The sequence below is a fragment of the Microcebus murinus genome, chromosome 7, assembly GCF_040939455.1.
Source record: "Microcebus murinus isolate Inina chromosome 7, M.murinus_Inina_mat1.0, whole genome shotgun sequence".
Lineage (NCBI taxonomy): Eukaryota > Metazoa > Chordata > Mammalia > Primates > Cheirogaleidae > Microcebus > Microcebus murinus.
Window position 1 is genome coordinate 1778358 of NC_134110.1, and position 25720 is coordinate 1804077.

A 25720-nucleotide genomic window follows, 5' to 3' on the forward strand; every position below is an offset into this window, starting at 1 on the left:
ACGACTAGAATGAACTCTGTCGCCTTCTCTCCTTACTGCTTTCTGGAGGAACCTCGCTCACTGCTTTCCTGCAGAGTGATTTTTCCTTTACCTTCCAGCACATACAGGATGATGTTGGGTGCGACACCCGGCATCCCGTGTGTGCCGTGTTAGAGCCAATCCTTCCTCCCGACTGCCCTGCTGTGGGGGCACGGAGCCCACAGGGCGTGATGGACTAGCTCGTGGCTGATTGGCTAAGCCACACCCTCCGTCCTGACTGTAGCCAAATGGGAAAAAGAGGAGGAAAGTCACAGAGGAACTTTTTTCTTTTTTTTTTTTTGAGACAGAGTCTCGCTTTGTTGCCCAGGCTAGAGTGAGTGCCGTGGTGTCAGCCTAGCTCACAGCAACCTCAAACTCCTGAGCTCAAGCGATCCTCCTGCCTCAGCCTCCCGAGTAGCTGGGACTACAGGCATGCGCCACCATGCCCGGCTAATATATATATATATATATATATATATATATATATATATATATTAGTTGGCCAATTAATTTCTTTCTATTTATAGTAGAGACGGGGTCTCGCTCTTGCTCAGGCTGGTTTTGAAATCCTGACCTCGAGCGATCTGCCCGCCTCGGCCTCCCAGAGCGCTGGGATTACAGGCGTGAGCCACCGCGCCCGGCCTCAGAGGCACTTTTGTTGCTGTCGGCCCTCTGCGGGTACGAGATGCCTCCACCTTGCCGTCGTGTGCGAGGGGCGTGGGGCGTGCCGCTTCGGTCTGCCCCGCTCTGCGTCCTGGTCCGGCGGCTGGGGAGGTCCACGCCACGATGAGATTTTTAGATCTCGTCAAACAGTGCGGCCAGGAGCGGGCCTGGGGCGGCGGCCCCCCAAATGCCAAAGTGTTTCTCTCCCCGACGGCTTCCTGTGGGTCCTCCCGCAGGTGCGGGGACGAGATCGTGGAGATCAACGACTCCCCGGTGCACTGCATGACGCTCAACGACGTCTACGCCATCCTGAGCCACTGTGACCCCGGCCCCGTCCCCATCACCGTCAGCCGGCATCCGGACCCGCAGGTAACACCCGCTGGGAGACCCTCCACGCCCCGGCTCGCTCTTTCACTAGCAAAATCGGGACAAAAAACGGATGACGACAGAGATGTCATTTGAGCCTGGGTTTGGACCCGAGTTCTTAAGAACCTGTCCCAAGTTTCCATGGGAACAGATGTCTGCAGCGGAGATCGAGGCCCCTTAACGAGCTCCTGTCTGTCAAAGGCTTGACTTAGGGAAGCTCGTGCAGCTGGGCTACGCGTTCTAGGGCGGGAAGATCGAGGCCCGGGTGCCCGGCCAGTGGGTGCAAGATGCAGCTGGGCGGCACCCAGTGTGGTGTGCATGGAGCTGGCCCGGGCCTGCAGAGACGAACTCGTCCCTAGGGAGCGGTCCAGCCTTCCAGGTGCTGGCGGTCTCGGCGGAGAGACCCACATGGAAATGCTGGCAGAGCGGCCGGAACACAGGGACCCCGCGGGGCAGGGCTCACAAAGCAGGGAAGACCAGAGGCCGGTTCCCCACAGACACAGAGTCTGGGCCAGGCCCTTCCAGGCAGCAGGAACACAAAGCCGTAAGCCAAAGCGACAGGGAGGGGCCGACACGGAGGAGTCGGCAGGTTCTGTGGGGCCGGGTGTCGCGCTGGGGTGAGAGGGATTGGAGCAGGGGCGGGCCAGGCGGTGGGGTGGCGCTGCAAGGGGCTTTCAACAGCATGCCGAGGAGTTCGCATGTATTCTGTGTGCGGGAAGGAGCTAGGGCAGGTCTGTAGCATGTTCATTTTTTAACCTCTGATGGCAGAGGACAGGATGGAGGGGGCGGGGGGTGAGAGAGGAAGGGAACAGGCGGTGAGGGCTGGAGCTCAACGGTAGATGTGGGAAGAGATCAGAGAAGGGGCTACAGATCAGAGAAGGGGCTACAGGGGGTGACGCTGGGGCAGAGCGGAGGAGGGCTGGTGGCTGGGCGGCGCTGGGGCGAGAGGAGCAGGGGTGACGTTTAGGCTGGAGGAGAGAGAGACGGAGATGTCACCACCAGCGGAGAGAGGAGGGGAGGGAAGCAGGCCTGGGAGGGACGAGAACAATCTCAGCGCGGGGCACAAGCAGACGGAGGTGCCTGGAGGTGTCCTGGGGAGGTGCCCAGTAGGCAGCTTAGGGCCGCTGGTGACTCGGTGGGGCCCCGGCTGGAGCTGGGCTCAGGGGGTGATGCCATGACATTGGTGACAGCACTTCAGGGACCTTGGAATAACCACGACCATCACTAGTTATTCACGCCCTGGCGTGGGCCGGGCACGTTTGCAAAGACGTGACAACGTCACAGCTGCGTTGGGTGGTGCAGCTCTCTGACGTCAGTGTGGCTTTTCCCTCCAATTTACAAACGAGGAAACTGAGGCTCAGAAAGGAAGAGGAGCTTGCCCGATGGTGGTGCTACTCGGAAGCTACAATTTAAACCCTTTTAGACCCTGTGCTCTTCACTCACTGAGTCCTAAACCCACAGCAAAAACTGGGTGGGAAACGGAACGATGGGGAGATTGACACGTAGCAGGTGCGGTGAGATTCGAACCCTGGCCGGGTGCGGCTGTTGCACACTGAAGCTAAACGCGCTAGGCGCAAGCACACTGCTTCTTGCTGAAGGCAAACACACGCTTGGCCTAAACCTCTGGGCAGCAGAAGGACAGGAAGGCCCTCACCGGTCCCTCAGTGGCCCTTGCTGCCTTCAGGACTGGGACCAAAGAGCAGCGGAGCAGGAGCCAGGGAGCGGCAGGTGCCGGCGTGGCCCGAGGGGTGGGAGGAGCCAGCACTCCGGCTGGCGGGGGGGACTCACACAGGGAGGCCGCAGAGTGAGGGAGGGCCTCAGAGTGAGGGAGCCGGGGTCCCGCTGCTCGGACAAGCACGCAGGACAGGCAGGGTTCGGGGCTGCAGAAAAGGCTCAGGCACCCAGGCAGGGGGCGCCCGGGGCACAGGAGGGAGGCGGGGAGAAGACAGCGGGCTTAGCATCAGGACGCCCGACCCACGCCCTGTCCCCTGCTCACGTCTGGAGACCCTGGGCGATCCCTCCAACCTCCAGGGTCTCTGGCCGGCAAATCCGGGATGGGAAAGCGATATCCCGCCTTTCGGACTGCTGGGGTGACAACGCTCCTCTGTCGAGAGTGTGCCATCTGCCAGGTGCTGGCCCAGCACGTTAATGGATCTATTACTTTTTTATTGAGTAAAATACACAACATAAAATTTACAGTCTTAGCCATTATTAAGTGTACAGTTCAGCGGCATTAAGGACAAATCTTATTGTTCGTCCATCCATTTATCCGTCCCCAGAAGTCTTTTCATCCTGCAGAACTAAACTCTGCACTCATTAGACTCCCCGTTCTCCGCTCCCCCCACCCTGCCAGCCACCGTCTCCCCCCGTCCCCCACCTGTTTGCGGGCAAACGCTCTAGCCCTGAGCGCTGCCCCTTCTCCTTCTGCCTCTCTGATTTTCGGCGGCTCTACGGGCCTCGTGCAAGTGGACTCGTAACATCTGTGTTTTTGCGACTGGCTTCTTTCACTTAGCAGAATGTCTTCGGGGTTCGTCCATGCGGTTGGTAGCAGGTGTCAGAATTTCATTCCTCTCTAAGGCCAACTAGCAGTCTGTTGTATGTATGCCTACCATGTTTTATTTATCTCCAGTGGATGAATACTTGAGTCGCTTTTGCCTTGTGACTGCCGTGAATGGTGCTGCAATGAGCACGGGGTACGGATATTTCCTCGCGATGCTGATTTCAATTCTGTTGGGGTTTATAGCCAGAAGTGGAATCGCTGGGTGGAATATGATAATTCCATTTTTAAATATTTGAGGAGCCTTCACCCTATTTTCCACGGCAGCTGCACCATTCCCATCCACTGTGCAAGGGTTCCAGTGTTTTCTCCAGATCCTTGTCGGCACTTGCTATTTTCCTGTTTTGTTGCCGTCCTGATGATGGGTGTGGAGTGGCGTCTCATTGTGGCTGTTGATTGGCATTTCCCTAGTGGTCGGTGGTGCCGGGCACCTTCTCGTGGGCTTGCTGGCCACTCGCGTGTCTTCTTTGGGCAAACGTCTATTTGAATCCTGTGTCCAGTTTTTAATGAGGTTGGATTTTGTTGCTGTTGTTGAGTCGTAGGAGTTCTTTATATATTCCAGACCTTAACCCTTTATCAGATATGTGATTTGCAAATATTTTCTCCCATTCTCTGAATTGCCTTTTCGCCCTGTTGATCGTGCCCTTTGAGGCTCAGAATTTTTAATTTTTGACATAGTTCCACATGTCTACTTTTTCTTTTGTTTTCCCGTGCTTTCGATGTCAAACGATTTATTTTTTTTAAACTCCGTGCCCTCACTGCGAAGTGGGATTTGTCGTTGTTATTTTATGAAAGGAGAAACTGAGGCTCAGAAGGTTGAGCGACTTGCCCAGGCCTCCCCAGATAGGCAGAATTCGAGTCTGGTTGACCCACACTCCTCTAAAGTGACAACGGCCCGTGAGGCAGGACACAGAGAGTGTAAGGGTTATGGTGACGGTCGCGGCATTGCGGTTGATGATGCCGTCGCCGTGGCGGCACATCTGAGAATAGAATAGTGCGCACAGGCCAACTACGGAGTGGTAACTCTGCCTGGAGTTTTGCAGCAAGTGGTGGGCAGAGGGTTTGGGAGCCGAGAGGTGCCGCCTTGGGAAGCCCTTTATTGACAGACTTTTTTGGACCTTATCGAGAAGACACGGGGGAGCCATTGGTCTCCAGGGTGTTCCTGGAGGTAGAATTTTCCAGCTGTTTTTAGTGTGGTTTGGGAAGAAAGAAACTAGAATCCCGGGGCCTGGCCCGGGGGCTGGAACAGGCGCAGGAGCAAGGTGCACGAGCGTCCGCTGTTTGTTCGAGGAGGTGCCTGGCGTTTTCCAGGTCTCTGAACAGCAACTCAAGGAAGCCGTGGCCCAGGCTGTGGAGAACACCAAGTTCGGAAAGGAGAGGCACCAATGGAGTCTGGAAGGTAAGAAAAACGGTGAACTTGGACTTGACGTATCTTCGCCTTCCCAGAAAGCGTAGGGTTTAGCCATCCACTCACCTTCTACCCGAGGGATAGTAGGACAGTCATCACAGGCTCACGGCTGCATAGACGAAGGTAGAAAGCCAGCAGCCCACCAGCTAATTTGGCTCACATTTTTGCTTTGTTTGGAAGACACAAGGTTTGGGGTTTTTTTGTTTGTTTTTGAGACAGAGTCTCACTCTGTTGCCCAGGCTAGAGTGAGTGCCGTGGCGTCAGCCTAGCTCACAGCAACCTCCAACTCCTGGGATCAAGGGATCCTCCTGCCTCAGCCTCCCGAGTAGCTGGGACTACAGACATGCGCCACCGTGCCTGGCTAGTTTTTTCTATGTAAAGGTTTTTAAAAGCATCTGGATTTGAGTTGTTAGCATGGAGGGCGCTCTCCCTGTGGTGCCTGCCTCTGCCTTTACCTACGCCAGGTGCCATCCACAGGTTGCCTATGCGGGCATCTGAGCTTGCAGCCCCTGGTCTGGGCACATGACCTCTAACGTGTATTGAGTTCGTATCATGTCAGATGCTGCGCTGGCTCGTGCATTGCGTCACGTCTAATTTTGATGCACCTTTTATAGGAAAAGGTGAGGCCCCAGAGGCTCTCCTGCTCGGAGCCACTCCACTAGCACACACAGCATCTGGGATGGAAACCCCCTGCTAGACTCTCAGGCCAGCCCCTAGGTGCCATGGCCTGTTTGCAGGATGAGGGATGAAGAGAGAACACAAAGAGACACAAAAGGAAAGACACAGACACACACAAAAACGGTACAAGACTTGAGTGCCCAATGCACTGCTCAGTTTATTTTTATACTCCAAAAGAATCAAAGTTAGTTCCTTATACGTGACCACCCAGGCATTACAGCAATGGCCATAAATTCCAGAACATGTAGCCTAAGGACACAGATGTCCCCTGACTTAAGGTTTCCAGGCAGTTGCTCAAGGTGCCAGGCATAGATCACAGACCAACATTAGCAAGCTTAAGCAAGGCAGCCACGGGGGCCACTTTCTGTCCCCAGTTCCTCTAGGCTGACCCCCAGCGGCTGTGCCTGTCTAGGTTGTTCCTCCCTGAGGAATCTTACCCATCATTGACTAACCAGCCATCTTATAGGGCTAAGCAGCAATCACAGGAACAATGTGTTTATCATGTGGTCTCCAGACCCCCACTGCCGTGGGGCGGGGCAGCTCTTGATTACTTGCAGGAACTCAGGTCCTTTGTTACGCCTCCAGGCAGCAACCTTGTTTGTCACAGGGAGCCTGTCCGGAACACGTTACTCTCAAATGCTCTGGGCAGAGCACATACATTACTCACTAACTTTAATTCTTAAACCAGGAAAGTATAATGTCAGTCCCCAGCCTCTGGGCACGGCCAAGTCATTGGAACATGCACGTGACAGAACAATGTGCCACCGTTAGCACTGACGCTGGCAAGGAGCTTTAACGACCTGGAAAGCGTCCGGGGGAAATAGAATGGAACATAGAAATTTATTCAGCCACGGTCGGCTGTTTCTCCCCACGCATCATACACACACGCGTGGGGAAGCGTGACAGGGAAACACCACGATCTGACGGCTGCCGTCTCCAGCTGACGGGACCACAGGTGGATTTTCACGCTCACTCCTTCCCTCCTGTGGCTGAGTTTTCTCCAAGGAGGACGCGTTACTTTGTGACCAGGAAAAAGCGAAAGAAAACTTGTTTTCCTGAAAGAGAGTGGGAATGGGGAGCCCGGGTGGCCAGGGTCCTTCCCTGGGGTACAGGTGCCTGTCAGGGGACCCCGGGCATCCCGGGCTCTCAAGAACAAGCTGGAATTTGAGCAAGAGACTCGGCCTCACTCCGCTCCCACCCCCTGGAGCTGTGGTTTTAGGAAAGGGGCGTCTCTGGCAGCTCGCCAGCGGAGAAGAGTGTGTGGGGGGCCCAGAGCTCCGGCGGGGAGCCCAGAAGGGCTGGAGGGGAGGGACAGAGACAGAGGGGGTCTGGCTAACAAACTGGTTTCCAACCTGCCTCATCCTCAGCTGGAAACCCCTTCTGGTATAAGGTTCAAGTGCCCTCCCAGGCCGTCTCTCTCTTTGTTGTGTGGAGCCTCAAAACCAGCCCAGCACCCCGGAATCATCAACCCTGTTTCACAGACGCACACGGGGAGTGTCGTGGGTGGTAGGGTCCCCATTTGGCATGAGCTGTGTTTATTAAGAAGTGTCGGCTGGGCGCGGTGGCTCGCGCCTGTAATCCTAGCACTCTGGGAGGCCGAGGCGGGAGGATCGCTCGAGGTCAGGAGTTCGAGACCAGCCTGAGCAAGAGTGAGACCCCGTCTCTACTAAAAATAGAAAGAAATTAATTGGCCAACTAAAAATATATAGAAAAAATCAGCCGGGCATGGTGGTGCATGCCTGTAGTCCCAGCTACTCGGGAGGCTGAGGCAGGAGGATCGCTTGAGCCCAGGAGGTTGAGGTTGCTGTGAGCTAGGCTGACTCCACGGCACTCACTCTAGCCCGGGCAACAGAGTGAGACTCTGTCTCAAAAGAAAAGAAGTGTCACAGGAGTCAACACCTGCAGGAGGGAGGGATGGCAGTAGGCGGGGCAGGGGGAGGAGGAGCTGGGATGCGCACCCAGAGCTCCCTTCGGCCACCCCTGGAGCCCCACAGCCAACGTGGCCGGAATGGCCGGAATGAGTTGCTGGAGTTGGCAGGAATGGCTGGGACTCTGGCCGTCTCCTTCAGTCCTGGGGACGGGTGGCCCTGGGCAGCGGCATCCTGGGAAGCACCAACAGCTGCCAGCAGCTGCCCCCGCGCTCCCCACAGCCAGGACACCGCGCTCTTCCTCGGTGGGCAGTCTGGGTGGCGTGTCTCCGTATCTGCAGGCTCAGAAAGCCTGAACGGTTCTCCCAGCCCAAGGTCAGGACGGCCACGCCCAGGCCCAGAGCAGCCCAGCCAGGAAGCGGACAGCGGTGTGCCCCGTGCCACCTGCGGACAGCCCTGGCGAGGCCACAGGGGTGCTTGTCCTCCACGCCGGGCACCGCAGGTTCACGCAAGCTTCCCGCACAGGCGCCAAGAGGCTGGAGAGCAGCTGGCACGGGCGGCCCACGCTGGAGAGGGAGCGGGAGAAGAGCTCGGCGCCCCCCCACCGCCGAGCCCAGAAGGTCATGGTCCGCTCCAGCAGCGACAGCAGCTACGTGTCCGGGTCCCCTGGTGGCAGTCCCAGCAGTGGCGCCGGCGCCGAGCCGCGGCCCCCAGACCCGGTGGCCAGCACTCAGGGCCCCAGCCCGCCCCTGGGACGGGAGCCGGGCCTGCTTCCCGCGGGGTCCTCCGGGCCGCCCCAGGAGAGCCCCCCGCTGCCCGAGAGCCGGGCCGGCCACCCGCCGCTGCGGCTGAAGAAATCCTTCGAGATTTTGGTGAGAAAGCCCACGTCCTCCAAGCCCAAGCCTCCGCCCAGAAAGTACTTTAAGAGCGACAGCGACCCTCAGAAGAGTCTGGAAGAGAGAGAGAGCTCCCTGTGTCCTTCCGGGCACACCCTGCCCACCTGTGGCCAGGTAAGCGGGGCGTCCTCGCCGGTGGCATTTCCTGCGCCACCCGCCACTGTCCCCGGGCATCGCTGCAGAGCGGGCGGCGGCGGAGCCAGGGTTTCTCCTGCCCCACCTCGGGGAAGCTGGCACCTAGGACTCAGTTGAGGACTGCAGGGAGGCAGCCTGGAAGGTTGGCAAACCCGGCCTGCCCGCCGGCCTCCGGGTTCCCACCCCTGACACGCTGGGATCCAGGCTCCCTGCGGTCGGTTTTCCCGCTTGCCCTGCTGGGAAAAACGCCAGCGTTGGTGGGGGACGGGGTCTCTACGCAGGGCCCTCGGGCGCTGCTCTGCTTGTGCGGAGGACACTTGTCTGAGTAGCTGAAAGGGGGCGCGGGCCGGTCACCCTGCCCCTTCAGTGGGTGCGGTGACGCAACCCTGAGCAATGGCCGCCGTGTCTCCCCGTCAGCCCTGCCTCCTGCTTCCCTAAACCTGACCTGCCCACGGCTACACGTGGCCCCTCCCGGACCGCGGCGGCACCCCAGCCCTCCTCGCTGTCGCCGTGGCTGCTTCCTCCGTCGCCCCCAGACACCCCCAACCATCGCAGGGGGCCAGGCAGCCCCGTGGAGCCCTTCCAGCCCGGGTGCTGTGCTAGGTGCTTCTGTGCACCTCCCCTCTCTGCCTCCTTTCGATGGCTGATGGAGAGGGGCCTAGTTACGCCAGGAGGGAGCTGAGACACCTGCCCGGGTCACGGGGCTGGAGGGTCACCGGTTCCCACTGCTCCACCACCTGCCCCAGGCAGGGCAGGGGCCTCTGGAAATCCCTCAAGCCGCCTGTAACCAGGCCCACTGAGGTGGGCAGGGTGAGGGACCCGAGCGGCCAGGCAGGCAGGTGCCGAGTAGGAGGTGAAAGTGAGTGGGAGGAAGCCAGGTTGCGAAAAAGGAAGTGTCACTGCAGGGAGCTGGCAGGACGGGGCTGTCCGGGCGGCTCTGTTCCCCCCATTCCTCCTTTGAGCAAATGTTTCATTTGCCTTTGGGCCCAGGAGCCCAGATGCCCATCAGACAGCTGAAGGGGCACCAGGGGCTGCTCGGGGAGGCCAGGCCAGGGCTGTCCCCAGGGCAGGGCGCTGTCTCAGGAGCAGCCCTCCTGCCGCCTCCCCCAGTGGCCATGCCATGGGGACGGTGGCATTCCGCAGCTGCTCTGCTCTGTCCCCTGGGCTTTGCCCCTCCTCCCGCCACCTTTCCACAAGGCACAGCCGGCACAGCACAGGGCGCTGGGCACCGGGGACGCAGGGAAAGGACGACAGGACGAGGGGACAGGGAGCGGCTGGCTAGGTGTCACTCCTCCTAGCCCTTCCCGGCCCTCCCTGGGGACGTTGGTTGCACTGAGTGTTCTCCTCCCTGGTCCCGGGGTGCACTGTCTCCCCCATTTCTCCCCGGGGTCCCTTCCCAAGCTGTTACTCGAGATCCCCACATCTCCCCCATCTACCCTAACTTGGGAGACTTTTGCGACCCAAATGACTTCCAGCATGCTGTCTTTTTGTTTGTTTGTTTTTGTTTTGAAACAGAGTCTCACTCTGTTGCCCAGGCTAGAGTGAGTGCTGTGGCGTCAGCCTGGCTCACAGCAACCTCAAACTCCTGGGCTCAAGCGATCCTCCTGCCTCAGCCTCCCCAGTAGCTGGGACTACAGGCATGCGCCACCACGCCCGGCTAAGTTTTTCCTCTATATGTTAGTTGGCCAATTAATTTCTATGTATAGTAGAGACGGGGTCTCGCTCTTGCTCAGGCTGGTTTCGAACTCCTGACCTCGAGCAGTCCGCCCGCCTCGGCCTCCCAGAGTGCTGGGATCACAGGCGTGAGCCACCGCGCCCGGCCTGGCCATTTCTTATTTGGTCCTGAATGATGCCTCCCTCCCTCCCTCCCTCCCTCCCTGGGAGGAGGCCTGCAGCCGTGGCAATGGCCTGTCATCAGGTGATGCTGGGACGGACAGGACGCGGGGGCCACCACAGCGCGGCCAGGTGTCCTCTTGCAGACAATCGAGCGCGGGAGGCGTCGCCTTGACGACTCGACCTCTCGTCCTTTTCTCTCCGGTTGGGCCTTATGCCCGGGAGGTGTGTGTCTCTGGAGCGCTCGTCCTCTGCCTGGGCAACGCTCACTCTGTGTGAGAGCCAGACACCAGCACTTCTCTAGCGAGGCTTCTCCACCCCGGGACGGGCGGGTCCCTCTGCGTCCTGCGGGCCCCGAGCGCGCCGTGATCGGAACTCGCGAGGATCCCGGCTGGATTGGCGCGCTGCACGGCGGCCTGGCGCCTGGGCTTCCCTGGGCCGGTGTGGGAGGGTCCCCCAGACCAAGTGCAGGCCCAGCGGGAAGGTCAGTTCTGCGGCAGGTGGATGACGTCACTGAGGGTGCCACGGAGGGTGGGAGGCACGGGTGTTGCGTGCCTGTCATGCAGGGCCACGCGCTTACAAATTGCACCTGACGGTGACTGGCAAGCATTGTCCTCGGTTTTGCTTTAGTGTAGGGAACGCTGGATGGCAGCGTCTTTGTCACCTTGTTTCTATGCCGCCGCGTACCTGGGCAGGTAGCCCCCGGGATGCAGGTAAACTGAGGCAGCGCCGGCCCCTTCCACATCCCAGCCTCTTGCGCCCCCTCATGGGAGCAGGACCTCCACGCGTGTCTGCAGCGTGGGCGGGCTCTGGGCAAGGGCTGCTGGGGGTCGGGCGGGGCTCTGAGTGTCCTGCCCCGCTGTGGAGGGGAGGACCCTTGTCACCAGGCCGCTGACGAGCCTCACATCCAACGCGGCAGCTCGACATCCGCCCTCCGGTCCCCGCCGACGCTGCCTCGCCTTCTTGCAGCCTGAGGCGACCGTTTTGACACGGTCTCGCTTCCTGTTTACACCACAGGAAGCCGGAGAGCTGCAGCCACTGCCGCAGGAAGACGCCACGGGGACAGCCCCCCACGCCACTGCAGGCTGCCCGCGCCCCGCCGGCCCCCAGACAGTGTCCTCCACAGAGGGCGAGCCAGGGCGCAGGCGAGCCAGCCCAGGTGAGCGGCAGTCGGGGTCTTGCGGGAGGAAGGGACTCCCGGAGAAGGGCCAGGGAGGAGGTGAGAGCGTGGGCCGGCCGTGGGCTGGGCGCTGACACAGCTGCTGGGAGTGCCGGGTGGGGGGACACAGGGCGGTGCAGGTGCCGTCCAGGTGGGAGCCCCCCGGCTGGACCGCGGCGCTGCAGTGGTGGCCAGTCCCGACGGCCGGCTGGAGAGGGGCCCAGGGAAGGTCCCGAGACGCACCCTGCCCGACCGTCCCGGCAGCTGCCCCTACGGTGCCAGTCTCTAGCGTGCCGTGTTCAGCATTTCCAGGCTGAGAACACGGGGTCAGAAAACTTGAATAGCCTTTTGTTGGGGGTCACCCCCTCCACGCGGTGGACAGCAAGGGTGTGTCCCCATGGCATATCCGGCAGCGCGAAGACAGGACCGGAATATCTGGTGGCTTGCTAGAAAGAGCGTAAGATTTGGAGTCAGGAGATCGGGGGGCTGCCCGTCACTAACCACGACTCTGGGCACTGACTTTGCTTTTCTGAGGCTTGAGCCACTCACCCATCAGCAAGGTGCGGAGGGTCGGGCAGAGCCCCGTGTTCTGGCTCGCCAGCATGCGTGCACTGAACGCCGGCTTCCGGAGGCCGGGGGCGAGAGGTGCTGGGAGAGAGAGAAGGGGAGGAGGTAGGTGGCCCAGTGCAGCCCCCAAGGAGCCCCTGACAGTGGCAGAGCAGTAAGCAGGTCGGCTGTGGCCCGTGTGCGTGTTTGAGAAGCAGGCAGATCTAGCGCGTCCCTCCCAGAGCAGGAGCCCTGCCCGGGGGTGGGGGAGGCTCCCCCATTGCACGCACCGGTCCCTTGGGCAACTCACTTGCGGAACACACCGGCAGTGGCAATGCCACAATGCTTCCCTGGCGGGAGCCCCTCCCCCAGTCTGCAGAGGGCTTGCCTGGGCGACCTCTGCCTGCTGCTTCTCGAGGCCGGGCCGGTCACAGACGCGGAGAGAGGCTGAGAAGGGCGGCGCACACTTGTCATCGTCCTGCAGGCAGCAGTGGCCGCCGTGACTGGACGGTCAGGGGCTGGGGCTGGGGGTCGGGGGCTTCTCTTTGATGTCATAACGGCCTGAGGCTCTGCACGGTGCCGACATTCGCAGGCGGGCAGGAGGGACCCGTGTGCGTGTACCGGGTGGCATTCCTGTGGCCAGCAGGCCCCAGAGCACACGGGCCGGCCTCTCCCTGTCCCTGGGGAAGAGTCATAGGGACAGTCGCTCCTGCCCTTGCACCTGGAGCCTGTTCCCAGCCCTTTCGGGAGGGAAACACCCTTCGCTGAGCTGCGGCCTGGGGACCCCGAGGGGAGCAAGCGCCCGTGACTGACTTCCGGGGCCAGGCAGACGAGTGAAAGTGAAAGTCGGCCGTGCGGGGGAGCGAGGGGGAGCGTGAGGGGCGGGGGAGCCGGGGCCACCCCGGCGGTGGGCGCTCACCTTGGTTTTCGGTGGCATGGCTGGGCCCAGCCAAACACGACTGCCAGTCCTGACTTTTGTCTCAGAAGTCTAGGACATGAGAGAATTGCTTTGACTGTCAGGTGTTTAATGAGTTATCCGGGGGGATCCGAGGTGCAGGGAAATTGCCACAGACCTGGGGGTGGGCGGGGGGAGCAGGGTCTCACCCTTGTTGAACTGTAAGAGGCCAGGGAGTGGGCAAGATGCTCTGACAACCCCTCCCTCCAGCACTAAGACTCGGGGTGCCATGACACTGACCCCCACTTCTGGCTCTTCCGCCCTGCCTGTTGGCACCTCCCTCGGTCAAGCATAGCACCGGGCGCTCGGTCACCCCTCTGGGCGGCTCCCACTCCGGCTACTCTCCTCTTCTGGAGCCTTCTTGCTGCTGGGCTCTGACCCCAGACCTGAGGACGGGAAGCCGAGGCAAGGCGTGACACGCGGCGCTGGCCCTGTTTCCGCTCTCCAGGGCCCCAGGCGTCCCCGGCGAGGCACCCCCTGCTCAGGCGGCAGGCGCGCATGGACTGCAGCTTCGACGGCGCCGCGGAAGACCCCTGGATCCGGATTTCCGACTGCATCAAAAGCCTGTTCAGCCCTGTGATGAGCGGGAGCCCCGGCCACCTGCCGCTGCAGCCGGGCCTCGGCCTGGGCGGGGCAGACGGGGCCCGCGGCCACCCGGACGGGACCCCACCAAGGCTGGACGCGGCCGACAGCCCTCCCAGAGCCTACAGGCCGGTGGACGGCGGCGCCGGGAAGAAGGGGCCCCCCGTGGCCCCCAAGCCAGCCTGGTTCCGCCAAAGCCTGAAGGGTCTGAGGAGTCGCGCCCCGGACCCCAGAAGGCTGCCCGGGGTGGCCCCGTCCAGCCAGCCGCCCACACCTGCCCCCAGGGACCCGCCAGGGCTGCGCGGCTTGCCGGTGGGCTCCTCCATCAAGCAGAGAATCAGCTCCTTCGAGACCCCCGGCTGCTCCCAGCCGCCCGCTGGGGGGGCCCAGAGACGCGGCCCCCAGCCCTGCCCCGGGGAGGCAGCGGCCAAGGGCCCCGGCAGGCAGGAGGGAGGGCGGGTTCCTGGCCTGCCGGGGCGGGCGGCTGCCCCCACCCCTGAGCACCAGCAGCCCCAGCCAGAGCCCCTGCCCCGGGGGTGCCCCGAAGCCGGGGAGGCCGCAGACCCCCGTGTGCCCGAGTCCCCTCCCCCGGGCCAGCGCCCCAGCCGGAAAGCGCCCCCCTCGGACCCGGACCCGGACCCTCTCTCGAGGCTGCTGTCGGCCCAGCTGGAGGACGCGGGAGCCCCGCGGGTCCCGAAGGCGCCCAGCCAGCGCGCCCGGAGCTTCCCGCTGACCCGGTCCCACTCCTGCGAGGCGCGGCCGCCGGACGAGAAGACCAGCAAGCTCTACTCCATCAGCAGCCAGGTGTCCTCCGCCGTCATGAGATCCCTGCTGTGCCTGCCCGCCGCCCTCTCCGGCGGCCACACGCCCTGCGGCGCCAAGGAGGGGGCGTCCCTGCCGCCGCGGCCGCCGGCCCACGGAGACCCCGCGGCGAGCTGTTCCGCAGAGGCGCCGGCCTCGGACACGGGCTTCTCGCTCAAGTGAGTGTCCTGCCTGGCGCGTCCGTGCTCCTGCCTTGCTACACGTACGGTTCCGTGCGTCACCTGCAGCGTCTCAGGCCCGCTGGTTAGAGGCTGTTCCTCCTCGCTTACCTGTGTGCACCTGACTCCCAGTGTGGCGCCTGCGTGTGTGTCTGTAGGCGTCACGCCTCGGCCGTCTGCGCGTTTTCTTTTTTTTTTTGAGAGAGAGTGTCGCTTTGTTGCCCAGGCTAGAGTGCGTGCCGAGGTGCCAGCCTAGCTCACAGCAACCTCAGACTCCTGGGCTCAAGCGATCCTCCTGCCTCAGCCTCCCGAGTAGCTGGGACTACAGGTGTGCACCACCGTGCCCGGCTAATTTTTCTATTTTCAGTAGGGACAGGTCTCACTCTTGCTCAGATTGGTCTTTTTTTTTTTTTTTTTTTCTGAGACAGAGTCTCACTCTGTTGCCCAGGCTAGAGTGAATGCCATGGCGTCAGCCTAGCTCACAGCAACCTCAGACTCCTGGGCTCAAGCGATCCTCCTGCCTCAGCCTCCCGAGTAGCTGGGACTACAGGCATGCGCCACCATGCCCAGCTAATTTTTTCTATATATTTTTAGTTGGCCAATTAATTTCTTTATATTTATAGCAGAGACGGGGTCTCTCTCTTGCTCAGGCTGGTTTCGAACTCCTGACCTCGAGCGCCTGACCGCCTCGGCCTCCCAGTGTGCTAGGATGACAGGCGTGAGCCACCGCACCCGGCCTGCGTCCATTTCTTTTAAGAGGTGGGGTCTCACTCTGTCACCCAGCCTGGAGTGCAGTGTGGCATGACCACAGCTCACTGTAGCCTCAAACTCCTGGGCTCAAGCGATCCTCCTGCCTCAGCCTCCTGAGTAGCTGGGACTACAGGGGGTGGTGCCGCCATACCCAGCTGCTTTTTAAAACTTTCTGCAGAGACAGAGTCTTGCTATGTTGTCCAGGCTAGTCTTGAACTCCTGGCCTTAAGGGATCTTTCCGCCTGGCCTCTCTGCCTTCTATATTTAGGAGGAGTTTTCACAATATCTGGTCGCAAGAGGGGTGGGCAGTGGGCTGTGTTGCCACTGTGTTGCCCAGACTGGCTCCGTGGGGAGGTACCTGGGAATTTGGAAGGCACCCAGGAATTTGGAAGGCACCCGGGAATTTGGAAGGCACCTGGGAATTTGGAAGGTGGGCGGCCGGCACACATCTGCGATGTCTCCCTGTTACTCAGAAAGGCCACAGAGACCAGGAGATGTTGCCCTGGGAGTTCTCACTGCCCCCCAAAGGGATTCCCTTGCACCCTGCATGTGGGCTCGGCTCCCGGGCGGGAGTCGTGATGCCGCGTCCTGGTCCCGGCTCCGGCATGGACGCTGACTCCCACAGGCTCCTTCCGGCTCTCGGCGTCCTCCCGGCTGACGTCAGGGGGTGGCTGAGACCCGCCTCGCTAGCTGGGCTGGCAGAGCTGCCCCGGCCAATGCTGGAGGGCGGGCTTGGGTGTCCCTCTTTGATGGGAGCAGCTCTGGGTGGATGAGTTTCCTCACCGTCCTGCTGCCACAGCCGGGCCACCAGCGCCCCTCGCGGGTGTGGCGCGCCAGGTAAAGAACACACGCGGTGCTCAGCGCCCTGGCCGGAGCGCAGTCTTTGCCGACGCTGCCGTTCACGCTGCGCGTGGCTTCTCCCCGCACAGCCTCTCTGAGCTGAGGGAGTTCACGGAGGGCCTCGCGGAGCCCAGGGAGGCCGGCGGCGGGGACCACAGCCCTGTGCAGCACGGCCAGTCGGTCATCTCCCTGCTGAGCTCCGAGGAGCTGAGAAAACTCATCGAGGAAGTGAAGGTTCTGGACGAGGCGACGTTACAGGTAGGTTCCTCCGTGAGCGCTTACGGCCCCTGAGGCTCGCTGTGACGGTGGCCGCCGGGGCCGGGCCCAGGGGAGCAGGTGGAGCAGCTGCCGCCAGACCCAGTCATGTCCCTCCCGCGGTGGTGGTGGACATGTCGTCACTTGGCCACAGTGAGACCTTACTTTTTTTTGAGACAGTGTCACTGTGTTGCCCGGGCTAGAGTGCCGTGGCATCAGCCTGGCTCACAGCAACCTCAAACTCTTGGGCTTAAGCAATCCTCCTGCCTCAGCCTCCCGAGTAGCTGGGACTACAGGCATGCGCCACCATGCCCGGCTAGTTTTTTCTATATATATTAGTTGGCCAATTAATTTCTTTCTATTTATAGTAGAGACGGGGTCTCGCTCTTGCTCAGGCTGGTTTCGAACTCCTGACCTCGAGCGATCCGCCTGCCTCTGCGCCCCCCAGAGTGCTGGGATGACAGGCGTGAGCCACCGCGCCAGGCCAGGAAGACCTTTCTTAAAGGTCTTTTTAGCATGTAAAGCATTCTCAGTGCACTGACTTCCTGCATCTTTCTAACCCCTTGTAAATAAGACAGGTGAGGCCCAAGGAGGCAGAGCCTAGGTTTTCCGTCTCCAAGTTTAAGTTTGGTGCCGTTTCCACATCCTGGGGCCGCCGGCCTGGCGTGAGTCCCCGCTGGGCTCGGCGTGGGAGCGTGATGCCAGCACGAGAGCTCTCGCCCTGGGGCTTTCGTTACTTCCCCTGCTCACCTGGAGGTGATGATCCCAGGGCCCACAGGGGCCCCGCGCTGCAGCCCAGTCATTCCGAAAGTCTCACTTCCCACGTGCTGTGTACTGTCTGCGTGCAGCCGGAGGGGTGTGAGCAAAGTGCTTTCTTCCCCTCCTTTTTTTTTCTTTTTTTTGAGACAGAGTCTCACTCTGTCGCCCAGGCTAGAGTGAGTGCCATGGTGTCAGCCTAGCTCACAGCAACCTCAGACTCCTGGGCTCAAGCGATCCTCCTGCCTCAGCCTCCCGAGTAGCTGGGACTACAGGCATGCGCCACCATGCCCGGCTAATTTTTTCTATATATATTAGTTGGCCAATTAATTTCTATTTTTAGTAGCGATGGGATCTTGCCTTTGCTCTGGCTGGTTTCGAACTCCTGGCCTCGAGCGATCCGCTCACCTCGGCCTCCCAGAGTGCTGGGATGACAGGCGTGAGCCACGGCGCCCGGCCTGGCAAAGTGCTTTGATGCTGTGTTTTCCTCCGCAGCAACTGGACAGCATCCACGTGACCGTCTTGCACAAGGAGGAGGGTGCCGGCCTGGGGTTCAGCCTGGCAGGAGGCGCGGATCTAGAAAGCAAGGTGATCACGGTGAGTGGCCGAGCGAGCAGGCACGTCCGAGCCAACGGCGATGGGACCGGGGGACACGCCCGCTGGGAAGGGGCCCGGCGCTGGGCGGGCGGGTGGGACGGGATCTCAAAGGACGGCCACCAGGCCCGTCCTTTCCACGGAGCAAAGGGCGGTCACCCACGTGACCCCACAGGCAGCTCACCAGGGTCCCCAACTCAACACACTGACTGCTGCGTGAGTTGTATTTAACTCAGGCCGGTTTTGCCCCCGGGGCCTCGTGCAGCAGAACCCTGCAGTTGGTTCGTGAAAATCTTCCTTGTTGACGTTCTTATTGCCGCCATTGATACCGACAGTTTAAGTCCAAAATCGTGGGTTGCGTCGCCTGTAGCTCACGCACAGAAAACAGTGAAACTAGCACATGAGAAAGGATCGTTTTATTTCAGTAAAACACCGTGGCCCTGGGGGAAAAAATCTTTTTTTCCTAGTGTGGCCGTCCACGTGGTAATGAAGAAGATCTCTGCATGCCTAAAACAACGTTAATATGTTGAAAGAAACCGGAATCATTCATGGAGCTTTTTTTTTTTTTTTTTTTTTTTTTTTCTCTGTATTCCTCTATTCAATCTTGGCTGCCACAATCAGGCAGACAGAAAGCGCGAGGACATTTTTCTTGCATCTATAGTGGACATTCATGGAGCTTTAAAAAAAAATTAGAGCTACCTCAGCTTCACACCAGAACTTTGGAATCCGAATTTTTTCTTTTTTTGAGGTTGAAGCCCCTAATGCTTGCATTTTTTTAAGGTGCTGGAGGATATTTTAAAAATACAAACCAAATCTTATTCCATATCATGCTTCCTCCTTTGGAGATACAGACCAGTGGTCTGTCGGTCACTGAGATGCAGACAGGAGTGATTTGCAAGCGCAGGGACAGCTTTGCACGGCTGCACCTGCAGAACTGACTCCTGGCGGGGCAGTGTCGGACGGGTGACAGAGGGGAGCTTGGGCAGGCAGGGCCCTGGCAAGGGGGCGCTTTCCTGGTCCTGCTCCCTTGCGCTGGGGGACTGTCCCCGTGGACAGCCGTGGAGCTGACCCAAGGAAACAGCCACTGAGCCTGTTCCCAGACCACCGGCCACACTGTGCACCCGGAGTCCACCGCGCCCACGGCCCAGCCGGTGTCTACTCGGGGTGCCCAAGGCAGGGCCGGCAGGGTGGGGGGGCTACAGATCTGAGTCGGGGGCACCTTTTCCTGTGGGCCCCTTATTCCAGCTCAGCCGGTCCGATCAGCGCTAGGTGCTGCCCCCAGGTCACCTGTCCCCGACCCAGACAGTTCCTGGTCCTCCCGGCTAGGGGGAGCTGCGTGGCACGGCTGGGCTGTCCTCCCCAGGCTCAGTGCATTGTTGTCACCGTGTCAGTGCGTCCCTTGTGTGCACTGGGCTGGGCTCACTTCAATTTCCCTGCCCCGCTGAAAACAAATCCTCCAGTTTCAAGTGCCAGCCACTAAACACACCACACCCCCTGCAGCGGTCACTTGGCACAGTCCCCACCGGTCACTTAAAGAGTCACTCATGTGTCAGCAGTGACTTCTCTAGTTCCTTTGTAAGTTCTCTACCGCAGCAGGAGCACCTAAAACCAGGGAAGCGTTTCTGTCACTGAACACATAGCTGAGCGTTAACAAATGTCCCTGACGGAGGTGGTTTACTTCCTGCCTGAGCGGGAGAAAGGAGCTTGCCTGTGGGAATGGCACCGGGATCTCTCTCTGCCCTGAGCAGCGGGTTCCCGCCAGCGCACCTGGCCGGCCACCCCCAGACCCCGTCCCCGCCCAGCGGCCAGCACGAAGCCGGACGGGTGGGCTCGGCCCTCGCACAGAAACTTCCTCTTCCTTCTCCTGTGTTTGAGCGGCTCTCGCCCGTTCCAGGTTCGTGAAAAAGGAACTAGCTCAGGGCCCCGCCCGTGGCCACGGGGCAGGCTGGGCACTCTCGAAATTCACTTCCCCACACTTGGGTTGAAAAATTGGTAGCATTTACGCTTGTTTCGCAGAGGAGGGCCCTGGGGTTCAGAGAGGAGGTTCTGCTTCATGCTTGGGTCTCGCGGCCTGGGCATTCTAACCACCTGTGACCACACTGAGTTTTCCTAACGCCAAGACAATTCAGAGAAACAAAGAGCCTTGTTCGCGTCGTAAAAGCAAAACGACACGTAGCGCATTTTAGAGGTTGCCCATGCATGCTTTCATTCAATCCTCTTCATTACAGTTTACCCCATTAAAGAGGCTGATGCAAAGACATGAGAGCTTTTGTTTGTTTTTGTCCCACATACCTTGCAGAACAGGGACCAGGGAGGAGCTTTAGAAATGTTTAGACTGTGGCTGGGCACAGTGGCTCACACCTGTAGTCCCAGCTACTCAGGAGGCCCAGGTGGGAGGATCGCTTGAGCCCAGGAGTTCAAGACCAGCCTGGGCAACATAGCGAAACCCCGTCTCTATGAAATATTTTAAAAATTGGGCAGGCGTGGTGGTGTGCACCTGTAGTCCCAGCTTCCTGGGAGGCTGAGGCAGGAGGATGGCTTGAGCCAGGAGTTCGAGGCTGCGGTGAGCTAGGATCAAGCCACTGCAGCCCAGCCTGGGAGACAGAGTGGGACACTGTCTCTAAATAAAATAAAAATTTTTAAAAAATGATAAAAAAAAATTCTAGACTGCCTAGGATAGCCTTTCTCAAAATACGCTCTGCAGAGAACGGGACCCGAGGACTTCTCTGTGAGAAGAGGATCCTCTGTGCGGAGACTCCTGGGGAGTCATGTGTGAATGCTCCTGCTCTCAGAGCCCTGCCGTGCAGATTCGCCGTGCAGAGCCTCCGATGCCTTTTTTTTTTTTTTTTTTTTTACAAAGTGGACATTTCCAGAGTGTTTGTGTGATGCGGTGTTGCCCACGTTTCTTTGATCTTGGAAGCCTTTGCTTACTGGACACCCACTGATAGGCCGCGGAACCAGCCGGGGCTTCAGGAAAACTGCCGCAGGGGACGGTGGGACTCAGCCTGGGCGTCGGGTGGGAGGGTGCCGGCCTTGCCCCGCCATTACTGCCGGTGGTCCCCGCGTCAGGAAGAGGGGAAGGGAGTCCAGCCCCGCAGCAGCTCCGATCTAGGACGCAGTGTCTTTGGCGGGGAAACACCCAGGGTTGGCGGGTCCGGGCCCTCCCGCGGCGAGAGTGCGGACGCGACGGGGGCGATTTCCGCGTGCCGATCCCTCTGCTCCGCTCAGGTCCACAGGGTGTTTCCGAACGGCCTGGCCTCGCAGGAGGGGACCATCCAGAAGGGCAACGAGGTGCTGTCCATCAACGGCAAGTCCCTCAAGGGGACCACGCACAACGACGCCCTGGCCATCCTGCGCCAGGCCCGAGACCCCAGGCAGGCAGTGATCGTCACCAGGAGGCTGGCGCCGGAGGCCACGCCGGACCCCAGCTCCTCCAGCGACCCCGCGGCCTCGGCGGCCAGCGGCGGGTCCGTGGACTCCAGTAAGTTCTCCCAGCTCCGCGGAAGCCCCGTGGGCCACACGGGGCCAGCCTGGTGGGCTGCTCAGTCGTGTGGCCTGCCGAGTACCGTGTTTCCCCAAAAATAAGACAGGGTCTTCTACTTATTTTTCCTCAAGAAGACGCCCTCGGGCTTATTTTCAGTGCATATGTTATTTTCTTTTTAAAGTATGGCACAGCCATCTACATTTATTCAAATATAGTGAAGTCGTCTTCTTCTGGAACATCATCCTCACTCTCCAGACCCCGAATCCCACCCTGAATGTCTTGCGACTCTGTTTCCTTTAGAACCACCGGCCCCGATCTCTCCTGTGGAGCCACAGAGCTCTCACGGGGCGGATGGGAAGGGCTGCTCTTCCTCTTTCCCGCTCCGCGACGACACGCACGGGTTGTGCAGACGCGCTGCGCAGCCACGCCCGTCACTAGGGCTGGTTTTCGGGGTGGGGCTTCTATGGTGCACATGCTTAGACATCCCGCTGGGGCTTGTTTTATGGGTAGGGCTTATTTTTGGGGAAACACGGTACATGGCCCGAGGCGTGCGTCCGTGTCTGTCTGCACACGTGCATGAGCACAGCCGGGCGTGCTTGCGGCCCGCATCTGTGGCCGGGACGGGGAGGGTCCCTGACGGAGCCCCTGTGTTCTCCCAGCAGCAGAGGCCTCGGTCTGCACGGTGACCCTGGAGAAGACCTCTGCGGGGCTGGGCTTCAGCCTGGACGGAGGGAAGGGCTCCCTGCACGGAGACAAGCCCCTCACCGTGAACAGGATCTTCAAAGGTGCGGTGTGCGACTGCTCTGCGCCCTCCCCGGCCTGCGCGTGGCTCCTGAGCGCTGTCGGGGCCGTGTTGGCCTCTCACAGCCCCGTGTCCTCTTGAGCAGCATGCTGGGCCTTTCGGGTTCAGCTCTGCTCTTCCTACCTCTCTCCTCTGCTCAGACATCCTTCCCCCGCCCCCACCCACCCAATCCTCTATTCTACTGGGTCCTCTTTTGTTTTTGAGACAGAGTCTCACTGTGTTGCCCAGGCTAGAGTGAGTGCCATGGCGTCAGCCTGGCTCACAGCAACCTCCAACTCCTGGGCTCAAGCGATCCTCCTGCCTCAGCCTCCCGAGTAGCTGGGACTACATACACGCGCCACCATGCCCGGCTAATTTATATATGTGTGTGTGTGTGTGTGTGTGTGTGTGTGTGTGTGTATGCATGTGTGTGTATATAATTTGTTTGTTTTTGTTTTCCAGCTAATTTCTTTCTATTTTTTCAGTAGAGACAGGGTCTAGCTCTTGCTCAAGCTGGTCTTGAACTCTTGAGCTCAAATGATCCTCCTACCTTGGCCTCCCACAATGCTGGGATCATAGGCATGAGCCACCGTGCCCGGCCCACTGGGGTCTCCTTGAACGACTGAGCCTGGGCTTGGTTCAGTCTGGCAGGGCCAGGACTGGGGTGCAAAATTTAAGGGGTGCCGAGAGGCTCAGTAATGCAGAGCAACACTATTTCAGTGCAGCATCTTAAAAAATCCAAATTAATTTTAAAAGGCCACGGTGAGCAAAATATCAGAGTTTGAACAAAGGCAGGGTCTATGTGCTGCATGGCTAAGCCCCCCTGGCCTTGCCCTAGTCCTGGGCCCATCAGCTCCTGCCATTGTGTAAAATCTGATGTTCTGCTCACGGGGGATGGGTACAAGCCAGTCTGACATGGGGTGACTTGGGTTTTTCTGTGAAAATCACCAGCGGCTGTAGCTACCGTGTGCAACCACCCCCGGCTCTCTGCTGCTCCTCAGAATTCCCCCAGGAATTCTGGAATTCCCCCAGGCTCAGGGCAGGGGGCTGTGGAGGGTGCTGGACGGGGGTCCCTCAGCCTGGGTTCCAGTCCCGGCTCTGGCCCTAACGTGCCGAGTGACGACTCCCTCACGGGCCTGAGAGGCACGAGGTACAGGTGTGTGTCCAGGGCTCTTAGTACCAAGGCCCAAAGGCCCTCCTAGCCCTGAGCCCCGCCCCACACAAGCTCCCACTGCCGACGGGTTTTGCTCCAGGAAGTTCCGCTGCAGCTGCGGGAACACAGAGGGTAGACTGAGGCTTTATGGCTGTTCCCCCAGAACCCGGGTTAACTCCAGTTCTGGGAATGATAGTTCTAACTTCTGAAGGTTGATTTGGAGTGAGCAGGGGGTTCCAAGTTGAGAGACCTGATTCTAGCGTTAGTTCTGCCACTCAGAGCAGCATGACTCTTGGGCAAGGTCTTGCCCAGACTCTTGGGCTCTGGTAAGGTCGCTCCTGGGCCCATTTGCTTCGTGGGTGGGCCGCCAGGCTCTCTACGTGGTACCGAGAGATGTGGGTGCTGGGTCTGGGAAGTCTGGGTTCCAACCCAGGGAATACGGTGAATAGTACCACATAACCTCAGAGGGTCATTGCTACAAATGCAAAACATCAGCACAATGCTGCTGCAATCATTGCCCCAAACACTTTAGTTATATCTTCATTATCATCACCATCTTCCACTCTGACTCAGTATCTGTGAAGATGATTCTGTCAAATGGATGGAGAATTTTCTTCCAGTATAAATAGTGAAATAGCACCGTTTGCACATGCGGCTTTGGAAGGGGGAGAGCCCTTCCAAAGATGGGATTATTCCCTTTTCACATCAACACAGGGGCCTTCTCCGGGCCATTCGAAGCCAAAATCCCCATGAAGATATTCATGCAGATGTCACGGGTACCCTCCCCACGCCACCCAGTGCCGATGCCCCTCCAGCCGGGAAGACCAGATGTGCAGGGGCGGGATGTTGGTCAGCGTCCACGAGGGGTCTGGGGAGGACTCAGCTCCTCGGAGTCCTCTGGGAACCGTGGCCATCTCTCCAGCCAGGCTGTGGCGTGGAGTGGCCAACATCTGGGGACGGCCTGGGCTGTACCCTCCAAGGGCCACAGCCGGTTGGAGCCGGGGCCCCAAGCCCGGAGTCACGATGTGAGGAGCTGCCTTGTTTTAAAGCCCCCAACTGGCCAGCGCCAAGGGGGCGAGCACCCCGTTCTCTTTCAGCCCGTCCTGGCTCCTTGCAGCCTAAGGACAGGAAGTACCTTTCCTTGTTCCTCCGTCACTGTGGAGACCATCACCATCCTCTCCCTCATTTCAGGAGCATCCCCGGAACAGAACGAGACGGTCCAGCCAGGAGACGAAATCCTGCAGGTGGCTGGCGCTGCCACGCAGGGCCTCACCCGCTTTGAAGCCTGGAACATCATCAAGGGACTGCCCGATGGGCCTGTCACACTTGTCATTAGGAGGACGGGCCTCCAGGCCAAGGGGACCACCGCCGCGGGAGACCCCTAGGCGGGACACCAGGCTGAAGCCAAAGCCGACAGCACGCGGCTCCCGCAACTGCAGATTCTCAGGGTCTCTGCCCACCCCGCCCGGAGCGGGGAGCAGGGGGTGCTTTTCCGTGGCTGCTGCCCAGGCCCAGGCCTTCTGGGACACCACCCAGCAAGAGGGTTGTCCCAGAAGTAAGGGCAGAGTCGCACTGGGGTGGCCGACACAAACTGTAGACTATGTATAGAGAGAGCTTGATGAAAATATTGTGGTGCCGTTAATAAAACGGATATATTACAATTTGATATAAAATCTGTGTCCTGCTTTGCAAAATGTTCCCAGCACTGTAACTGTGCAACTTTTCACCCCCAAACCACAACATCTGTGTGTTTGTCTCGTGAATCTGCAAGGTGGGCAGGGCTTGGAAGGAGCAGCTCCTCTCCGCTCCACCTGGCGCCAGCTGGGGTCACGCAAAGGCTGGGGACCGTGAAGGTCCATCCACTTGTGCGTCTGGTAGCGGACGTTGGCTGCTGGCCTCAGTGCTTACAGGTGGCCTCTCCCCGTGGGCCAGGCTTCCTCACGACGTGGTGCCTGGGTTCCCAGGCCGGCACCCGGGGGTGCGAGAGCCAGGTAGACACTGCACCTGCTTACGCCCTGCCTCGTGAGTCGCGCACCTTCCAGCTCTGTGCTCTGTCGGTTAGAGTCGGCACAGACCTGCCCGGGTTTAAGGGGAGGGGAAACAATTGCTGGGCCACTTCTGGAAAATGCAATCTGTCACACAAGACATTTGCCAAGTTGTCCGTAGTTGAGCTGGAGAAGCGATCCTCAGGCGGGAGCGAGGCAGCCAGGCCAGCAAGCACAGGACTGACGGGAGGCTCAAGGCTCAGAGGGGAGGTGAGCCGAGAGGATGAGCCCCACGAACATCACAGGGCCGGATAAAAATTGCTGCTTCTCGCCTGCCACGTGCCAAGCCCTGCTCAAGCTTAGACAGGTGTCTTTAGCGAACGCAGACGCTTCTAAAGCTCGAGGTTCTGTGCCAGGGCCCTGATGTGGGCACCAAGACACGGGACAGCGAGTGGCTTGTCCAGCTGTGAGTGACAGG

The 25720-nt window shown here is 59.9% G+C and overlaps 1 protein-coding gene and 1 non-coding gene across 2 annotated transcripts in view; one reads left to right on the forward strand and one right to left on the reverse strand.

Annotated features, from left to right (window-relative positions):
• The window catches only part of IL16 (interleukin 16), a 70543-nt gene extending 45613 nt beyond the window's left edge, over window positions 1-24930 (forward strand). The window contains 10 exon segments of the mRNA XM_012751916.3: window positions 918-1050; window positions 4916-5003; window positions 8084-8568; window positions 11440-11581; window positions 13531-14644; window positions 16324-16492; window positions 17741-17842; window positions 21068-21320; window positions 21986-22108; window positions 24449-24930. Of these exon segments, the coding sequence (XP_012607370.2) occupies window positions 918-1050; window positions 4916-5003; window positions 8084-8568; window positions 11440-11581; window positions 13531-14644; window positions 16324-16492; window positions 17741-17842; window positions 21068-21320; window positions 21986-22108; window positions 24449-24642 (2803 nt within the window). The 3' untranslated portion in view covers window positions 24643-24930.
• On the reverse strand, window positions 18422-18543 carry LOC142872215 (small nucleolar RNA SNORA31). The gene has a single exon (XR_012920431.1). It is a non-coding gene; the product is annotated as a small nucleolar RNA SNORA31 (small nucleolar RNA).
• Window positions 24931-25720: the final 790 nt, after the last annotated feature.